We start from the raw sequence: 18,478 nt of genomic DNA, 5'->3' as shown, positions 1-18,478 counted from the left end.
CTAGTCATAACATTAAACGAATAAACTTGTGGTACTTAGTAGGATATATAAACTACCTTAATTTCAACATAGCAACAAGCCTCGGTTTGATGTCAGTTGGCTTAAAACTATAAATTGGCCATCTTGTACCTACTGTTTATGTTCAACTTTATTCGCGGCAATTTTCCCGCTGGCAAAACACGTGCTTTCCACACAACCCCGTCCTATCTCACAGAGAAACTATTTATCCGAGTAGATTTCCATTTAAACAACAATACACCTTCCAAAACATACACACTGTGTCTCCAATCAATTGTTGTATTGCATACAAAGAGGCGGATACCCAACATTCAGCAAGCAGTGGTCGTGGTAACTAATCAGCTATATGGCAATACAGAGTATGAGCCAACGCAAGCTTGGTGCGTTTACAAACCCAAATGATGCCACGAGTAAAATGAAGAACGAAAACAATGCGAATAAATAAGTACAAAGACTACAGAACAAATGAACTTGTTAGGAAAGAAATTAGGATAAGGCAAGTGGCTGCAATTTACAATTTGCAGTAAAATACTGTAGGCTATATTGAACCATGGTTTCACAAAACAATATTGATTTTACTTTTTACTATTTTTCGATCTGCTGTACATAATTGGGTCGTTGGAATCTTTGTTAAACAGTCATTTTTGGAATAATCAGTAAAACTTGTGTTTCGCGAAAGAATGCTGAAAGCACCCTGCAATGTTATTGAAAGCAAAGTCGTACCTCAAAACATTAAAACGACAACACAATCGTATCACGAACACGATAAAAAATGATCTGATAATTTGGGTACTTCTCAAATATTACCACAACAGATCCCTCTCCTCATCTGTGCTAAAGAGGAGGTTGCCTTCCTCGTCCTCATCATCTTCCTCTTCATCGTCATCTTCGTCGTCGGTCGACGGCATGCTCATCACATTGTCGCTCGTGCCACTACTGTATGAGTAGGAATGTTCGTCGCTTGACTCATCGTCGTCCGACATACCGGCGGGTCTGGAGTTGTAAACCATGGACAGGTCCCTTTCTTGCTCCTTGCCGTCACTTTCAAGTGCCAAGCCGCCATCGGCTGCCGAGGTATTAAACGACGTCTTGGTGCTCGCAGCAACTTTCATATCCTGCTTCGAAAAGACCAGAATGTTATCAAGCATGACGTCACACTCGGCCATGACGCGTCGGCCCTCGAAGATGATCTGCTCGCTGATTGCACCGAGTGCGAACTGGATGTCAGCGGACTTTAGTAAAACGTCGCTCATAAGTGCCTGCAATGCAAGGGTTTTGTTTTCCAACGCGGAAGAATGTAAACCAATAGCGTTCATGCGCTCCGTGTCGGCGGAATAGTAGCTGAAGACATTGCAGTAAGCGAGTACTTTGCGGCACTGAGCCAGTTTTATGCAAAGGGCTACGGCGAACTGAACATGGGGCAGTGGTACGGTGGCTACGCGAGCGGCCATGATGCGTTCGTGCACGCGGTAGGCGAACTGCTTGGCTTGGTTGTGGTACTGACACCGTTTGCTATATTCGACGAACTTCTGACCGGAGTGCGCAAGCTTGCTCACTTTGCTGCTGCAGTTGTAGTAGTCGCGATGTGAAGGCCGCCATGATTGTAAGCAGCGCCAGCAGAAGTCGTAACCACACTTGGCGCACTTCATGTGCAAACACCCGTCGTTTTTCTCAATGTTCGCCTGACAGTTTGGACAGCGCTTAGCGATCAGCCTCGCCAGGTGCTTGCTCTGGGCATCTTCGTTCATCCCCTCGTAGTAACCGCCGTCGTCCACCCATTGTGACATATGCCCGCAGCTGGCGGGGTAGTGGGCCTCAACATAGGTGCACGTAAAGCAGGTTTGCCATCCACACGAAGAACACCAACCACTATCACACCCGTCAGCGTTATTGCGCAAAATGTGATCGCAGCCTTTCGGGTTGTGGCACCATGACAACGAGCGGTCCGACTGCACGTACGACCTCACTAACGCAATCTCATGTTTGTGTAGTTGCGCTTTGTCGCCGTCTAGCGCCGTCCTAAAAATTGAGGTCACTGCGCGAGCCGTGCAGTCGCTTACGGGGCACGTAGTGTTGGCAGATGTGTCTTGATGGAGTTGCAGCTCAAGGTAAGTCTTCCAGCAGTTCTTGCAGCATGTGTGGCCACATGGTGGCGTAATGGACTCGTTGACGTCAAGTGTGTTAAGACAGACCGGGCAGCTAGACTCCTCATCAAGAGTAGATGGTTTGGCATTGAGTGAAGATATACCAATATCAAGGAGAGTCTTAGCGGGGGAAACCATGTAACTCTCAATCAATTTGTCCACATTCCAGTCAAACTTAATCACCAGAGCCTCACTAATGTCTGCACTGACCGCCAAAATAGCCGTAACGCTCGCAAACGTTTCCTTCAGCTTGCCGAAAAGCTGATCTACGCTGAGGGTTGTAGTGGAAGGATCGGTGATCGTGAGGATCGGGGAATTGGCGGCTTTTTGTTTAATTTCTTCGCCGCTCTTGTTACATGAACGCGTATCAGTGGAAAACTTGACAGTGGTATCAACCTCAACTATCACACTCTCCTTCAGTATCACGCCGTCTTTGGGCGCGCTCAAATAATTGTTGGAAGTGTTAGCTTGATTCGAATCTGTGGCTGCATCGTTGACATCTTCGCTTCCTTCTGGCTCTGCTTTGGTGCTGTTGCCTTCCTTCTGGCTCTGTTGCGTCGAGTCTGGGTTGTACATCACGTTCTGTGGACTGAAGTCGTTTCGCAACAAATAGCCCAGGCGCGTGAGGTGTTCGCACCTGGCTCTTACTTCCCTTGCAAGAGGAAGGAATGGTTGGTGTTTGGCGCCCTCCTCTGGCGCGAAATTTGACGCAGATGGGTCGTGGCAGTATTTCAACACGTGCTCGATTAGCAAATCGCCAAGACATTCCTGTTTTTTCTTCATGACGCGAACTATGGCACAATCGATAATCGCGCGCCGGCGTTCTACGTGTCTTTCCACTTGATCTTGGCAACTCCACAACGCGAGAACTTCTTCCTCACCGCTCGAAACGCAGTCCGTGTTTTTGGTTGCGGCCCCAGTAACTGTGTAAGTGTTTTCGTTTTGTGTACAGATCACACCGGCGTCTATCAACCTCTGCAGAGAACCCGGGTCAAGTTTACCAAAACCCGGATACCATTCGTCAAAGGTGACCTCCTTAGCATGGTTAAAATGAAGAAGCAGTATCATTTGTACAGTGTTTACGCGTAGGTCTAAGCAGTTTGATGTGTCCAGGATAGTCGCGATTCCCTCGAAAGACCAATGAAGAGAAAATCCTGGATTGCTCGTCCCACAACCACTTTGAAGGGCATCGCGCCTTTCGAAAAGTGTAAATTCTCTCACGAAACACGATAAGCGTTTGTCGAGATTCGTGAGCAAAGACTCCAAAGCGCCTTTAGTGGCCGGCTTAATGTTCCAAGCGCTTGGACGCAGGGTTGCCACACGAAATTCGCCGCCACAGAGACGTTGATAATTTTCCAACATTTCGTCGGCTTCGGGTGAGTCAGCTTGGTTGGCGACATCCAATCTCTCTAGGTAATCATTCAAGAAGCCTTTCCACTGGTTGTTGGAATAAGACAAGTCCTGGAGCATTGAAATCGGCCGGCGCTCCGGAAAGCAAGGCTGCAGTTTCACCAAGACCTGTTGTTCGCCATTAAAATCAACTTCCTCGCGTGGACGTAACAAACGCAGGGAAAGTGACGAGGAGTAAACCTGCTCAAACACTCGACAAAAATCCGAACCAGCCACGGTTTGAAGCACCATGAGCAGTTGTTCAATAAACGCGTAACCGAACGACGACCGGTTGGTGACATGTGAGTGGATGACGTGGACACACGTCACAGACATGCGCATAGCATCGGCTGGGTTTAACGACATAAAAGTGTTCCAAACACCGATGGCGAAAGCACCTGCGAAGCGAGCTCGGGAGCCGAATACTTGACGTGTGCATTCTTGTAAGTAAATGAACTCGTCAACGAATTGGTGACAAATGTTCAAGCTTTCTTTGCTCGCAACGTTAACTCCGATGTTGGCAAACAGTTGCGTAACGTGCTCTCTGAAGCGTGACTGTACCACACGTGACCAGCACTTGCACACGTCGTTAACATGGCTGCTGGTTAAAAAGTTGTCATTCTCAGACTCGTTGGAGGAATCTCTGTCACTTTGACCGACGCCATCCGCTCTAGAGCTGACGGAATCGGCGGTTGAAATCTTGGAGCTTTCCACGTTGTTCAACTTGGCGGATTTCGAGTGAACTCGTTTGCTCCACATCGAGAAGTTACTCGCGCCCTGTGGCTTTTTATTGCTGCTATGGGCGGATGAGCGTTGCTCGTGTGAATCCAGGTCGACCAAGAGACGAATTAGCCGTCGAAACTTGGAAGAAAACGTACGTCGCTCACGTGACGAGTTCTGCTGATTTGCTGCGTCCACGTAAGCCACTAGGAGGCGTGTTAGAAGTGAGTCGCCGTCGTTTTTGCTGATAAGTGCTGTAAAGATAAACGATATCATTGATAAATAGAAAAATATGAAATACGAGCACACTGTGTACAGCAACGTTACAACAGCTATTTTAGAAAAAAATATATACTTTTTTGCAAAACGACATTAAATTAAACAGAGTAACTATCCTAAAAACAGAGTGACTATCCTACCTTTCAGTATCGGTGCAGATAAGGCAGTTCGACACGCTTGACCGAGCACAAGCGCAGATTCTGGATTTGGCAGAAAGTCGTTTGCGAATCCTTGTTCGAAACGAAGCGCCTGATTTATTCTGAAACGCAGAGAGTTAACAATCACAGACAGCTCTATTTTTATATGAAAGGTAAAGAATATTGGAAATTTATCAGTTTTGAGATATAAATTAAAAGAAAATTTCATATCAAGCAGTTGCACCACAATTGGAGAGTTATCACATTTGTAAAAAGAAAATATATTCTGTGATATTCGAGAGAAAAATCAGTGCCGAGTTTTGCCGTGAAACAAAGTTTATTGAAAATCTTTGCGAGTCTGATGTTTGCAATTTTAACTGATAGAAACCTAAATTTGGGGTCCTCGCCTTATAGACACAGAAAGATAAAACAAGGATTTCTTAAAACAGTTTTTTTTATGTGTAGTTTTACAGCAATGACAATTTTGGGCAGAAATTTTAAATGATTAGGCTGCAACTGGGAGATTAATGATAAAATTAAAATCGTAACTTAGCCTACTTGTTGGGTAGGTCCAGGATGGGATGGAAATGGATAGAAGAAGTTTGGAAGTTCTTTACAGCTTCCGCGGTCCAAGTTTGAGATTGGACGCTGTAAGTAAGGTTGGTTCTGATGTAGAGTTGACGTCTAAGAATGGGCCAGAACGATGGTTTGGGTCCAACCACCTCGATACCATGTATCCTCGTGTCTATACCTCCCTATGACAACGATCATGGAAATATTTTTTTCTTGATAAGTACAAGAATTCTGATGAACGTATTGTTAATTTTTTGTTGTTAGATTTTTTGATTTGCCACAGACCCCCTTTATAAGTTCTGCTGTGCTGAAAAAATGAAGCAACAGCATCAACTTTGACTTACAACGACAAATATTAGGTCACAAAAATAACAAGTTGAATTGAGTACAATTTTAAGCAACCAAAAAACAAAATACTTACTTAGCAAATATCGAGTATTACCTGATGGCAACGTCGAATCGATATTCGAACAATCGGCCAATATCTTCTGGCGTTCTCCAGCACCACTACGTCACGATCGGTTGACGACAGCGTGACGCAAGACAGTTGGGTTGTGACGTCAGATGACGAGGTACCGCCGAGCACTACGATACGTGAGGGCATATAACTCGAATCTTCCTGCGCCACCAGAACTGATAGTTTTCTGCAAAGGAAAGCATGCTACATTTTTTTTTATGCTACAGGCAAAGTTACCGTTGGCCGTAAAACCGAAAATAAGGCGACCTTCCGTGATGCTACATTTTACAGAAGTTTCAATATGATGACCCTTTTTAGTGGTGATGTAAAAATGGTAAACAAATGATGCTGGCAAAAACGGAAAAGGTGTGCATTTAACGTAGTTTGAGTCAAATCACACTAAAAATTAAGAGACCTCTGGCAAAAGAACGGCTCAAAAATGCCTGAGAAGGATGACGCCCAGTCACAACTAAGGATGGTACGGAAACCCTGGTTTTACGTTTCAAAGTGACCCTAAAACTAAAATAACTCCTTTGTAAACCAACTTCTCTTTCTTTTTACGTAATTAGGAAAACAATAACGTGTGTTTAGCACAAGATTGTTTTAGTTCGAAGTACCTGACAACGACGCCCTTTCTCATGTGAATGTTAATCCAGTGTGCACCGGAGCTTCCGTTGCTTTCCCAATATGTTGCGGAGTTACCATCGGTCAACTTTGCTACTTGACGTGGATTGGTAGAAACTTCGAGACGTTCGTAACACTTGTCCTCCTTCATCTCAACGTCGGCACCTGAGTAAAGTTTTTAACTCAGTTAAAAGCAAATAATCCACATGTTGTCTAATCTTCATTTTGAAACCCGGCATTTTTAATGTTCTGCAACATTGCGATAACTCAAGATAAAAACTGTGGTCGCAAAAATAATTTTCTGCAGATATTTAAGAGTGTATGTGAGCAGTTCTCAATTGGGTCTCGGTGTGCCTGGAGGTGCACTGAGCGTTGCCAGAGGATACGCGACAATTTTCGAGTGTGCGCGACATTTTTTTCGAAATTTATTTACGTTTGTAATGTTATAGGCTTGAAAACATGCCCAATTATCGAATCACAATACAGGTATGACATGTGAAACAGTGACCTGACACCTCGCGCTTAAATGTCAGCGGAATCACATTGTTATAAAAAAAATCCTGGGGATAATGATTAATTCGTTAAAATAATAGAAAATAATAAAAGTTGACACACCTCTACACAGATTATCAAGTAATTGATCAAACAGAGGAACATTAATGGGCTTTCTTCGCCTTCTTGCATCCTCCACACAACGCAGAGCAGTCGATATACATCCGCCTAACACAACCGCCAACAACTTGCTGTGCAAAGCACGATGACGCTCACATGACGTCACTAATTCTTTCAGCTCTGTCGCTTTCTGCAAAAGAAGGGTAGGATTGTTCCAACATTGCGATGTAATATCATAAAATATTTGTAATATAAAATTATGTTCTGTAGCTGCGGCTTCAAGATTGTTCTCTCCACGTATTTGCAGTTCTTTGTAATCACACAGATTCGAACTAACCGCAATAGTTCCATGTTTTTCAACAAGTCGGGTGATAGTTTGTTTTGCTTCCAAGCCGCACAACTCGACTGCAAAGTCGCGATCCATTTCCGCAAGTGTGAGAAGTATCGCGATACAATCACCCGATACCTGGTTGTAAACAAACAACATGTTCACCTTTGATGGACAAAACCTCTAATTACCACGTTGTACGAATTATCAGTCGGTCGGGCTTTATTGGATTATAATTGTTCCTATGTCTAATGCACACTACATTGTCGATAGTATTCTACAACCGTTTAAATTATATGCTTTGTAATTGTACTGGAAGACAGTTTAGCACTTGACAAAACATGAAAACAAAGAGCTTTCTCAATTTAACCTAAACAAACCTCGTGTAAAACTGATTTGACAACTTCGGTCCCAGATACACATTGCTCCAACACGCCATGTAGCGACGATACCAACTCAGACCAGTAGATGTCGAGCAGGAGCAGGTTTAGCTCTTGTGCCAATCCGCTTAATTCGGTGACAAAATCTTTCAGTTGACTTACGCACACTTGAAAGCCGCTGGCGACGGGGGAATTTTTTTGAAGCATCGGCAGCACTGTCTTCCGTATCTACATTGAACAGAGTACAAGGTGAATTAAAGATTTACATCGGCAGGAAATTCAAATACGGTATTGGCCATTACACTTTTTTTCGGCTTAAGAATTTAAAACAAATTAGGCAACGTATTTGGAGAATTTCAAACAAATATATACGAGTCAGTGTAGATACGTGCACCGTGTACTGTCCACAAATAACGTAAATAGCCGTATGCCAAGAATTTTTCCATCTTACTTTTAAACAAATGGCAAAAATTAACGGGAACAATCTAAAGGTAAAACTTCTATCTACAGATTGGTTGTAAGTCATGACACAAGTAGTTCTAGGTGTGGCTTAACACATAACGTACCAAGTTACTTGTGCTGTTCTTGGCTTCCGGCTGCTGCTTTTCTTTAATTTTCTGCAAACACTCCGAGAATTCTTGCTCAAGATTCTGGCTTGATGAGGGTGGGGTAAAATGTCCAATTATAAGTCCGTCCTCTGTTAATAAACAAACACCACAGTTGCCATCTCGTCCAAGTCAAGTGTAAACTAAATTCGATGTTAATTTGTGAAAGCCAGAAATTGGCGTAAAAGTTTTTTTAGCAGGTTGACACAAACCATTTTATATTTTTACAAAAACAGTCATACAGCAGGTATACACTTGCTCACCTAAGACTTTTAAGCACATAAGAATTTTTATATTAATAAACGCTAAGTGTAAGTAAACTGATTCGTTTTTAAATTTTATCGGGATTTGTGGAAGAAGTAAGAAAATGCATTTTTGTTAAAAACAGTTTCACTACCCTGTGGTTCAAAGATCGTTAAATAAACAATAAGTTCTTGTTTATTCATGATTTACATAAGACCTTACCGGAAAGATCCAGGAGCTTGTCGTCCTTCGAATCATCCTCGTCATCATCCAACACGTCACTCTTATACATGGAAACGAGCAAACCTTTAATCCGCATCAACATTTTGCGCAGCTGAGACATTTGCGTCACCGCCTGAAAACACAATGTTTCCAATATGACAAACTCCACTCCTGAAAATATTTTTACACCAAACGCCTTATATGGGCGTAATAAATATGTTTCAACCTTATCGACATGGTTCACCTTTAAGCCGGTGACAACGATTCGTTGCAAAGTTTCACGTTCTGTCAGAAGGGATTTGCTCTGATCTTTGCGTAATATTGTGCAAATAATACAGCAAGCATCGACCAGAACTTTTATGGTCTCGTTGGTGGATCTGTATTAAACAATTGTAAAGTTTTATACAAAATAGGTTTATATAAAGTTGAATGAAATTGCCTAAACTGTTGCATGTAAGTACAGCATCAAAAACAGGCAACTAATCCTTTATAAACGCAGAAACTTCGATTAAAGCCGCTTTTCAACACAAACACAATTGTTCCAGGCTTTTGTTTCAAAAGAAAAAGAATTATTCGAAAAAATCAAATATTCAAAAAAGAAGAAACGTATCTTACTCGGCGGGAACTTCACTTTTTCCAGCGTCGGCCGCCATCTTGTTCATGATGTCTTCGATCGCTTGCAGGAAACAACCGATAAGATTCTAACAACAAGATCAAGAAAATAATGTAACACTCAGCTCATACAATGCCTACAAATGGTCGCACCTTCTTGGGACCCACATCTCCGGCGACAGTTACCATTATTGACGAGATGATGGCAATGATGATGTTTGTGTAAGATGTGTTGGAATTTGGATTGGAGGAGAATTCACGCGCACCCACGACGGTACTGATAATCTGTAAAATCCAGCAGCGTAAGTTTTAGAGTAAAATCAAGGATTAAACCGGTAAGCGTAATAAAAAAAATATTCATAATGCTGTAGAACCACACATTTCCAGTTGTGTTCCCCGGCGTAAGCTGATTTTCAACTTTGTAACTCGAGGGGGCACAGAAATCACTCGAGCTTTATGTTGACCATGTTAATTAAAAATTTACCACTGAAATGCATATCTTCTAAATAGCATTTAAAACCATTAGTAATTAACCAAAATAAATTGCAAAGTAGATTAGGATCGGACAACGTCACACTTTTTCTTCTATCTACAATGTATTTTTGTCACGGTGCCGAACACACGGTTTCCCAAAATACTAATTAAAGTATTACTACCTATAACTTTGTTCAACGACAACCACTAAACACATTGACCTACATGCACAGCCTGCTCTACAATCTTTCTGTCGGCAGAAAATCTTGCAATAATATCGAAGGCAGCTTTGAGGTGTCCCGATGTTGCGAGCGCCAACTCTATGCTGTCCAACTCACGAGTTCGAGATTCACCAGTTTGTTCCTTACAGCAAGATGAAACCAGCGCCATGTAACACGTCACTACCGATCTACGCAAGGGATGCGTGAAGTTATGTTGTAGGTGGTAATAAAACATATAGACAATTGTGCCGTCACAAAATAGGGCGATAACTGAGTATTCATACTCAAGTGTAAAAAACTAATATATTTTAAAACTTATGTCTATGAATACTTTTCAAAATTTACATAAATATAACAAAGTATAATGCTATATTGGTAAAATTAGTCGCTGAGATTTCCCTGCACTAAAACATAGGTTCCTCACCAACAGATTTTCACGTATAGTAAACTTACGGGTCTGTAGATTCTGAAGACGGTAGGACGCTAGAAAACATCTTTTCCACTTCGGAGCGACGATCGACCACTCCTATGTCGGTTCTGTGACACATAAAGTAGCAGTTAAAAAGTTGTAAAATCTAAAGAATTAACTGCAGAATAAAATATTGTTGCAGCTTTCCACAGGGTTCACGAACTTTGAATTCTTACAAGACCATTTCATGTCGAATCACTTCCCTCAAACAACACCACTTACGTTCAAATTGGCCAAGCACTTTTTGACATACAAGGGTTCAAAATACGGCTATCCCAGGGTTAATATAACTTCATGTGCAAATGTGGGTTAGCAATTCGCTTTTTATCCAAATTTCACCCAAATCCAAGAGGTAAGAGTTATACTGCAAGTTTTTTGTGTGATTAGACATGAAATGACCCAATAATTGTTTTCCACAAAGGCGGTGTGGAGATTGTACCTTGACACGATGCTGTGAAGAACGGTGAGGACGATAATCTTAACTGGCTTTTCGCTTTTCTCCAACAAAGCTGAAATAGTTGACAACTTTTCACCATCTTGTTGCATCCCCCAAGCTCTCTCTGCCACTCTGTAATTCTCCTCCTCCTATAGTTAAAGGAGTTTTGTTGGAGTTTTTTTTACATACTTTATAAAAAATGATAAATAATTTTACTAAAACTAAGCAGTTGCAAAGAGAGTTTTATACTGAGACATAATTAAGCACGAGAATGCACAGAAAAACACTGTTTTGCTGAAGTTTCAAGTAAATTGTTGCTACATTAAAAAGAGTGACAATGTGGGCATTGTATTCAACATAAATGCAATGAAAAATGCCAGTGATGAAAGCATATGCAATCACATTACAGCCAAGCTGAATTCTAGCAACTTCTTATGCAAGATAAATCTTTTTATGTAACTTTAAATTCTAATCATTTTAAACCTATGATCCCCGGGCACTGCTATGCTGAAAGAGCTCTGGGAGCTTTTTATTTCATAAACACTATGCAATGTGAAACACTATGCAATGTGATTGACTCAAAAAAATATCTTTACCAGGAGCATTTTTCCAAACTTCTTTTCAGTTGCATCATCTTGGATAAGGGAAATCCGTAATCCCATTTCAACTGCTCTCGCATATTCTTCAACACTCCCATAAGTCTGCTTTTTCCCCTTGTTATCATCATCTTCCTGATTTTCCTCCTGTTTCTTCGGGTTAGGATCAGATGAAGATGTAGGAGTGAATGCAGAGCTGGTGCTTGCTAGAGATGTTGCAAATTTCATTATAACATAATGCAAAGAGTTTTCCCATATTATTAAATTATTAAATGTACCGCATCAGTCTTCTGTCTATGTACCTTAGAATACAAAAGTCAGTCTTCTTAAAAGAGTGCCAAACCAAGATAATTCAGTTCCTATATTATGTAAGGTTTATTTGAAACCACAAAACCAGGGGTGCACAACTGCAACAGAATGCAATTGTACACTTTATAGAATGTGGTAAACATTTGAGCAACCATTTTATATGGATGCTGTCTAACAACCTATTTGCGTGGCTGGCAAGGAAACTTCAAATTAAAAATTTTTTATTAATTGAGCACAACAAATAAAGTTTAGTTGTTCTGAGAGATATATTTACCAAACATTAACTTACGAATGTCTGCACTGACAGGCTGCTGCTTTATTTCTTCAGCATCTTCTTCACCATTTTCTTTTGATGTAGATGGCTTTTCATCCAACTCTTTTTCTTTCTTTTCAGCATCCTCTTCCTTATGAATGATGTCCATGAGATTTTTGCAAAAGACCGATTTGCTCATTCCAAGCTAAAAAGACACAACATTGGTATTTTGAAAAGCATGGGATTGATGGGTTCTATCTTTTGAATTAAGTGCAGTAATTTTGAAAGATTTTGTGCAGATCCAGCTTGTAGAGTTTATACAAAGTGCTATTTCCTAAGATGCTGTAACTTGTAAATAAAATAACAAATCCTACTTCGTCTTGTTCTGTTGTTTCTTGTAATAATTGCCTCATTAACTCAAGTGATATCTCATAACCAGGCTTTGCCAGGCACATGTGTTTGCATGCTGGAAACTGTAGGAGAAAGAAAATAATGCAGGGAAGTATTATCATGCAAACAGCATAAATTTAATTAAAAACATGTCTGTTTGTAACAGGGGTTAAAAACATTTTGCAAACAACATACAAAAGAGTTAAAAGACAAACATAAATGTTCTGGACCTTCTTCACGAATGTAGCGCGGATATTTTCTTTCGCAGGTTTGCTGAGTTTACTTATGTAGAACAGCATCAGCCACCATTCACATCGAGTTGGGTCATTCTGAATGTGAATTTCAAATAAACATTGTAAATACAATTTATTAGGAGTTTTTTACTCTAAGATAACAATTATGTACCTGTTTGGATGTTTCAGGACTTGTCTCACTGAGGTTTGACTGAAACCCATATATTTGTTTGGGTTTGCTTTTCATACCTGTATTTGTAAAATGTCATATGAATTACAAAGACAATATTCTTTCTATGGCAAAGGTGCATTGTTTAAGTATGCAGTCATCTTCATTACAGTTAATTAAATGAAGTTAATTGAAGTCAACAGAAGTAAATTGCTTTCTACTTGACATGCCTGTACAAATAGTAGTGGGATGACACTTACCACTCAGTAGGGGCCACAATAATGAAGAGTCAGGTTCAACAACAAACTTTGGAGGGCTCATGTTTGGTTTGCTTGATTCACCTGTGCTTGTAATCTGCACGTGATGCCAGTACACCCAATATACTCTGTTCAATCTGTGCCAGAAAACCTATAAAAATTGGCCACATGTGTGAACATAATATTTAAAATCCCCCAAAACATTCAGCAAGGCTGCACTAAGTTATTAAATGCACAGCTTAGATCTGATGGTTCAATCCAGTGTATACTGTTTGCAAAGCATTTTTGCTCATACAAAAAATATAAAATCACAATAAGAAATGCACTATCTGTAGCAAAATCAGATCAATAGGATTTTAAAACTATTACCTGCACAGGTGGGGTAGACTCGTTGTGTTGCCGATAAACTCCTTCGTCTCCTTCACTTACATCTTGATAAGTTTGGCACGCTCTCACACAGTAACCAGGTTTGATGACTGACTTCACATAGTTTGCATATTGTCTTCGTGTGGAGAATGCTGATGGTTGTCTATCAATATATTGCTGGTAAACACTTAACATTGACATAACTACTACATTACCCAATTTCTATAAAAAAAACACTTAATATGTAACATCAAAAAAGGGGAATAATTCTTTGCAGGGACTTTGTTTAGCCCATACTTGTAGGTGGTTGATGGCTGGTCAGATTTAATTAATGAGGTCAGAAGGGATGGATCCAATGTTGTATCCTGCAGTCTCTCAGCAAAGAGTGGTTTTGGAGTGCGATGATTAACACCACTTGACTGCACACAAAGGGGACTTTAAAAAACTGACAAGTAAAACAAATTAACACATAAAATAGACCAGAGGTTAGCAACCACTGACATGCAGAGAACCAGATACATTCGCTTTGCACTAAGCTAAAACATGTTTAAAAAATCTTAGTTGGTATGGCTTATTTTGACTCTTCAACCCACACAAAATATAATAAAATTCACTATACGTTTTTAGTGAACTTGCAAGTGCATCATTACTTGGAAATGATTCAATTTATTTTTTATTGTAGTTGTTTTCTAAATGTGCTTGTTGTCTCTATGGAGCCATAAAAGAGGGCGAAAGAGCCACATGTGACTGAGAAACAATATGTTGCCAACCTCTGAAACACATGTTACAATATTTAATATACAATGTAAAGTTTTTGACTATCATATTGTGTTCTCAACAATAATACACAACATGATAAATGTACAGGATGTATTTAATCTATTTAAAGCATCCATAAACTCCCACAATCCTAAAAGGAACCAAATCTTGTTGAATTTCATCAGGAAATATGTGGTATAACTAGTCAGGCACAGCAGTGCTCAACCAACCAGATATGTGATTAACCTCCATGGAAAGTAAAACATTCACACAGAAACTGAAACTTACATTATCACTACTTGATTGTGGGTTTGTCGGGGATTTCTTTGTGGGATCAGCTTTAGTAGTTCCTGCTCTGATTTTCTCTGCTTTGACTCGCACTTTTAATTAAAAACAAGATAACTTTACTGCATGTATACACAAATTGTACCAACTTATCTTTAAATTCAGCGACTGGTATAACACAGCTTGATAAATAACTTTACCTTGACGATTTACCAAATCATGATTATAATAAAAAAATGAATTGTTTTTTGGTTACTGAATAACTTGTAGCGTGTTTTCAAAATTAAACTTTATCATTGATCACTGACATATTTTAAGATTGAGTGAAGAAACAACAACCATTGAATCCAGGTGTTAAGCATCTTACTTGATTTGGATATTCCATTCCAGTCCATAATTCTGTTCAGTTCATAAATTAGATCAGATATTGCCATGGCAACTTCGAACTGGTTGACAGTCTCGTCTGCCACATCGTCACCTGAAAAACAATCAAATAAAAATATTCACTGTAGCTGGTAAGGAGTAAAGAACAATTAGGTCTGTACAGTTGCTCATGCATGCCACAAATTCACGCCAGTTCAGTTTAGGGTTGGGGTGGTCAGGACTTTAGAGCCTAACACTTACCTAATAACATCCAAGAGCATCGCTTTTTGTTTTGTTTCTGGTTTTTGCTTTCATCCATGTCAAGTAATGACATAACACGGAGGTAACACTTCATCAGAGTAAACAAGGCTTTCCCTGGCACCTGTAAAACAACAACATACCAATCAAAGGAGTGTTAAGGAGATTTTGTTCGACATGTAACTGGGATAGGGCTGGTTAATGAGATTCTGGGCAACAAAAATAAACGCAAATAGGTGTAAGGTGAATGTGTGATTAGGTAATTATAAAAGTCCTGACACAAGCCAAGTTAGTTTAAAGCCTTTTTTATGTTTATTTATGTTTAAAAATTTATAATAGTTTTTACACCAGTGGTTCCCAAAGTGGGCGCCAGCGCCCCCCTGGGGGCGTTTGCAATCTTGCGGGGGCGCTGGAGACCAAATGGGCGATTGGGGGGCGCTAGGAAATAAATGACCGATTGGTGGGCGCTTGGTGATAGAGCAAATTTTCTCTAATAGCGTAAGTCAGTGTTTCCCAACTGGTGGTACGTTTTGCCACTAGTTGTACGCAACCGCCTTCCAAGGAAACACTGGTTTACACTAAGAAGATAGCAAAATAATTGGATATTACAGCCACAGAACAAAGTGGGAAAACTTAAAATAAAAATTATAATATATAGAAAACCTTCTCCTCCCACCTGTGGAAGTTGTACAGAGTCCAAAGCAACTGCATGTGCTTCCTCTCCTGATGCAGTTTCAGCAAACATTTCCATTACCATCACACGATTCTCAAAATCAGCATACTGCTGCTTGTGGTTGTCTGTTGACTCATCTTGTGTAAGAGATAGAAGGACATAAGCCCTGGAACCTGTCAGTCAAAAAATGTTTTCACTTCTGAAATAAACAATTACAACAGATCACAAATGAGGTGACAAAGTGTAATTTTAAGGTTCAAAACAAATGACTTTCAAAAGACAACTTCTCTTTTCATGATGGCACAATATCTATAGCATTTGGGCGACACATAAGTGGTCCCAAAAAAATTCCAATTACATCAGAAGTTTGAGAAGCCCTGGGTTTGATTGCAAATCTATGTAACTTAACCTGCATCATGAAGTGCCAAAGCTCTAAGCATCCGCCCTGCAGCTCTGCGAGTGTCCACATCATTTGTCCACAAAAGTTCTAGGATTAAATCCAGAGCACCAGTTTCCCTGAACACACTGCACAAAGAACCCAGTCCTGCATAGGTACTTAGAACCTGAAAAGGAAAAAAAACATGGAGTTGTGACTCGGCATCATTGAATAGTGCACAAAATTAACCTTGATGGTATGTGAAAGACTTGCAAATGGCTTGGTAATGTTTTTCACACGGTGCATTTGTTTTCTTGCCCTGTTCACTAATTTGATGACATCTGTAAAATGATTAGTGTTCAGTAACATGACTCATAATTTCATAAATTAAATGAACAAAGCTACAGTAAATTATTAGTACTATTAACCAACCAGCACTTGTTTAATGTCTGTTAAAATTGCTATTTCATAATGCCAAAAAAATAAAAATTACAATAAGTCATTAAGTATAAATATTTATATCAACCATGTCGCATGTCATCCAGGTCCTCTACATCTGATGAGGCTTCAGTGGAATCAGACTGCCCATCATTCTGTTCATCTGTTTGTCTTGGTGGAGTGGTAGTTGTGTCTGTACAATATAAGCTGGGACAACACTCCATCACCTGAGAGTATAATGATGCAATATTAAAACATCATGCCATCTGGAACCGAGGTTGGGAAGTGCGCAAACTAAGAATTATTTAACAACACAACATTTCATTTTAAAGTATATATTTACCTATCTTTACAGTACCTAAAATTGAAAAATCTCTCTATGAAAGACAATTTTGATTTAATTTACACAACAAAGACACAAAAAGTAATTCCAACACTCTTTCATGCCTCAATCTTCAAGGTATAAAAAAATTACCGAACACTTGTCAGAAAATTAACCAGATATATTCAAATTCCACAGTCCTAAAAATATGTGGTGGTAAAATATGTATACCTCTTGGTTACTCATCCATAGAAAAACATATTTTGACTGTTTGCTGTCATCACTTGAGCTTGTGGAGGTTGACTCATTATCAGAAGAATTTGACTTTTTGCTTTGGCAGGTCAAACACCATCGCACCTTTAAACCAAAACATAATATAACACTTTTGTACACAATTTATGCAATATAATTCTGTACATAAAAAACATTTTTTGAAAGACAAGATGTATATTAATATATCTGACTAGTTGTTCATAAAACTTATTTGTAAATTTAACAAGTTACCAGATTTTCCAAATTCCCATCAGGAAGAAGTCTCTGTCGAAGCAACTCTTGTGCTATCAAACTTTCATGTTCTCCAACAGCTACAGTAAGTTCACGAGGAAAACTCATTGTTGTTGTTTGATACAAAATTAAGTTGTTTTTATCAATTGGCCTACATTGAGTTGTTCTTGTAAAAGTTCCTCAAGACTTTCAAAGTCCTAAATTCAAGAATGAAAACGTGAACAGATTTTATTAATCACCAGAAGTTAAATGTAAAACCCCTTGCAAGCCTTCTTTACACATGTGACTAACGACAGACCAGTAACCGTGAGTTCTTCCACGTTCCACCCCACGTCACATGCCATTGCCAAATTTGTAATAACAACACAAAAACAGGAACCGATTTGCTAAAGTTCACAACCAACCATGCATGTTGATAATGTTATAAACAAAAATCACAATACAAGGCAATAACATAATGCATGACTTAAACCATTCGACGACAAACTTTGCACAGCTCCGCAACAGGCGGCTTAGCGTTAATTTTAACTTTTCCACTGTATTCTGTGGTGGTTTCAGCCCATTGCCTACGGTTGAACTTTAACCTTTGCTTTACGGTTTGTAATAAACAACTAATTATATATTTATCTCTGTCATGAGTGCTATGCTGACTCCATTTCTAGGATATGTGCTTTTTTACAACGACTACGACTTTAACAACGACTTTAGGCCAGTGATTGTATTTATTATATATTGTTCTCATTTTTAACCGGCGGCCTTATTTTTATGTTGTTTCAGCTTTGACAATGCCAAAATACCCCAGTTATCGTTATATAGGGCCCCAGGTCGATTAGCCGTGATCACAGCCTTATCAGGACAATGATATCAGGACAAAGTCATGATACCAATAAAGCTGTACCTAACCGATTCTTGTCAAATGTTAGTAGGGGAGACCGCGGGACGTTTTTTTAAAAAACTGTTTGTACTTTTTGTTTTTTGTACCAC

General features: G+C 39.7%; 1 protein-coding gene across 1 annotated transcript; it reads right to left on the bottom strand.

Moving 5' to 3' along the window:
• Positions 1–283: 283 nt before the first annotated feature.
• On the bottom strand, positions 284–17,686 carry LOC145899208 (cullin-9-like). The gene is made up of 33 exons (XM_082987943.1): positions 17,495–17,686; positions 17,222–17,347; positions 16,757–16,895; positions 16,480–16,571; positions 16,264–16,417; positions 15,858–16,027; positions 15,185–15,305; positions 14,928–15,038; positions 14,564–14,655; positions 13,814–13,935; positions 13,520–13,679; positions 13,154–13,301; positions 12,897–12,973; positions 12,722–12,820; positions 12,476–12,574; positions 12,138–12,306; positions 11,540–11,745; positions 10,947–11,092; positions 10,492–10,575; positions 10,043–10,226; positions 9,497–9,628; positions 9,347–9,432; positions 8,976–9,108; positions 8,732–8,864; positions 8,228–8,358; positions 7,662–7,889; positions 7,291–7,419; positions 6,957–7,143; positions 6,335–6,506; positions 5,703–5,904; positions 5,246–5,442; positions 4,691–4,809; positions 284–4,525 (listed from the first exon to the last, which is right to left on the bottom strand). The coding sequence occupies exons 1-33, from the start codon at positions 17,600–17,602 to the stop codon at positions 822–824; spliced, it is 8,160 nt and encodes a 2,719-aa protein (XP_082844069.1). The 5' UTR covers positions 17,603–17,686; the 3' UTR covers positions 284–821.
• Between the last annotated feature and the right edge of the window lie 792 nt (positions 17,687–18,478).

This window comes from Ascidia mentula, chromosome 4 (assembly GCF_947561715.1).
Source record: "Ascidia mentula chromosome 4, kaAscMent1.1, whole genome shotgun sequence".
In the NCBI taxonomy this organism is placed as follows: Eukaryota; Metazoa; Chordata; class Ascidiacea; order Phlebobranchia; family Ascidiidae; genus Ascidia; species Ascidia mentula.
The sequence above is the reverse complement of the archived record's forward strand: the minus strand, read 5'-3'. Positions and strand labels throughout refer to the sequence as shown.

Bases quoted from the DNA above. Each gene is read 5' to 3' on its own strand.
- LOC145899208 (XM_082987943.1), bottom strand. From the start codon at position 17,602: ATGAGTTTTCCTCGTGAACTTACTGTAGCTGTTGGAGAACATGAAAGT. The intron at 16,896-17,221 runs GTATACATATTT...TTATACTCTCAG, and splicing joins TATGGATGAGTAACCAAGAG to GTGATGGAGTGTTGTCCCAG. The intron at 12,974-13,153 runs GTAAGTGTCATC...TTACAAATACAG, and splicing joins ATTGTGGCCCCTACTGAGTG to GTATGAAAAGCAAACCCAAA.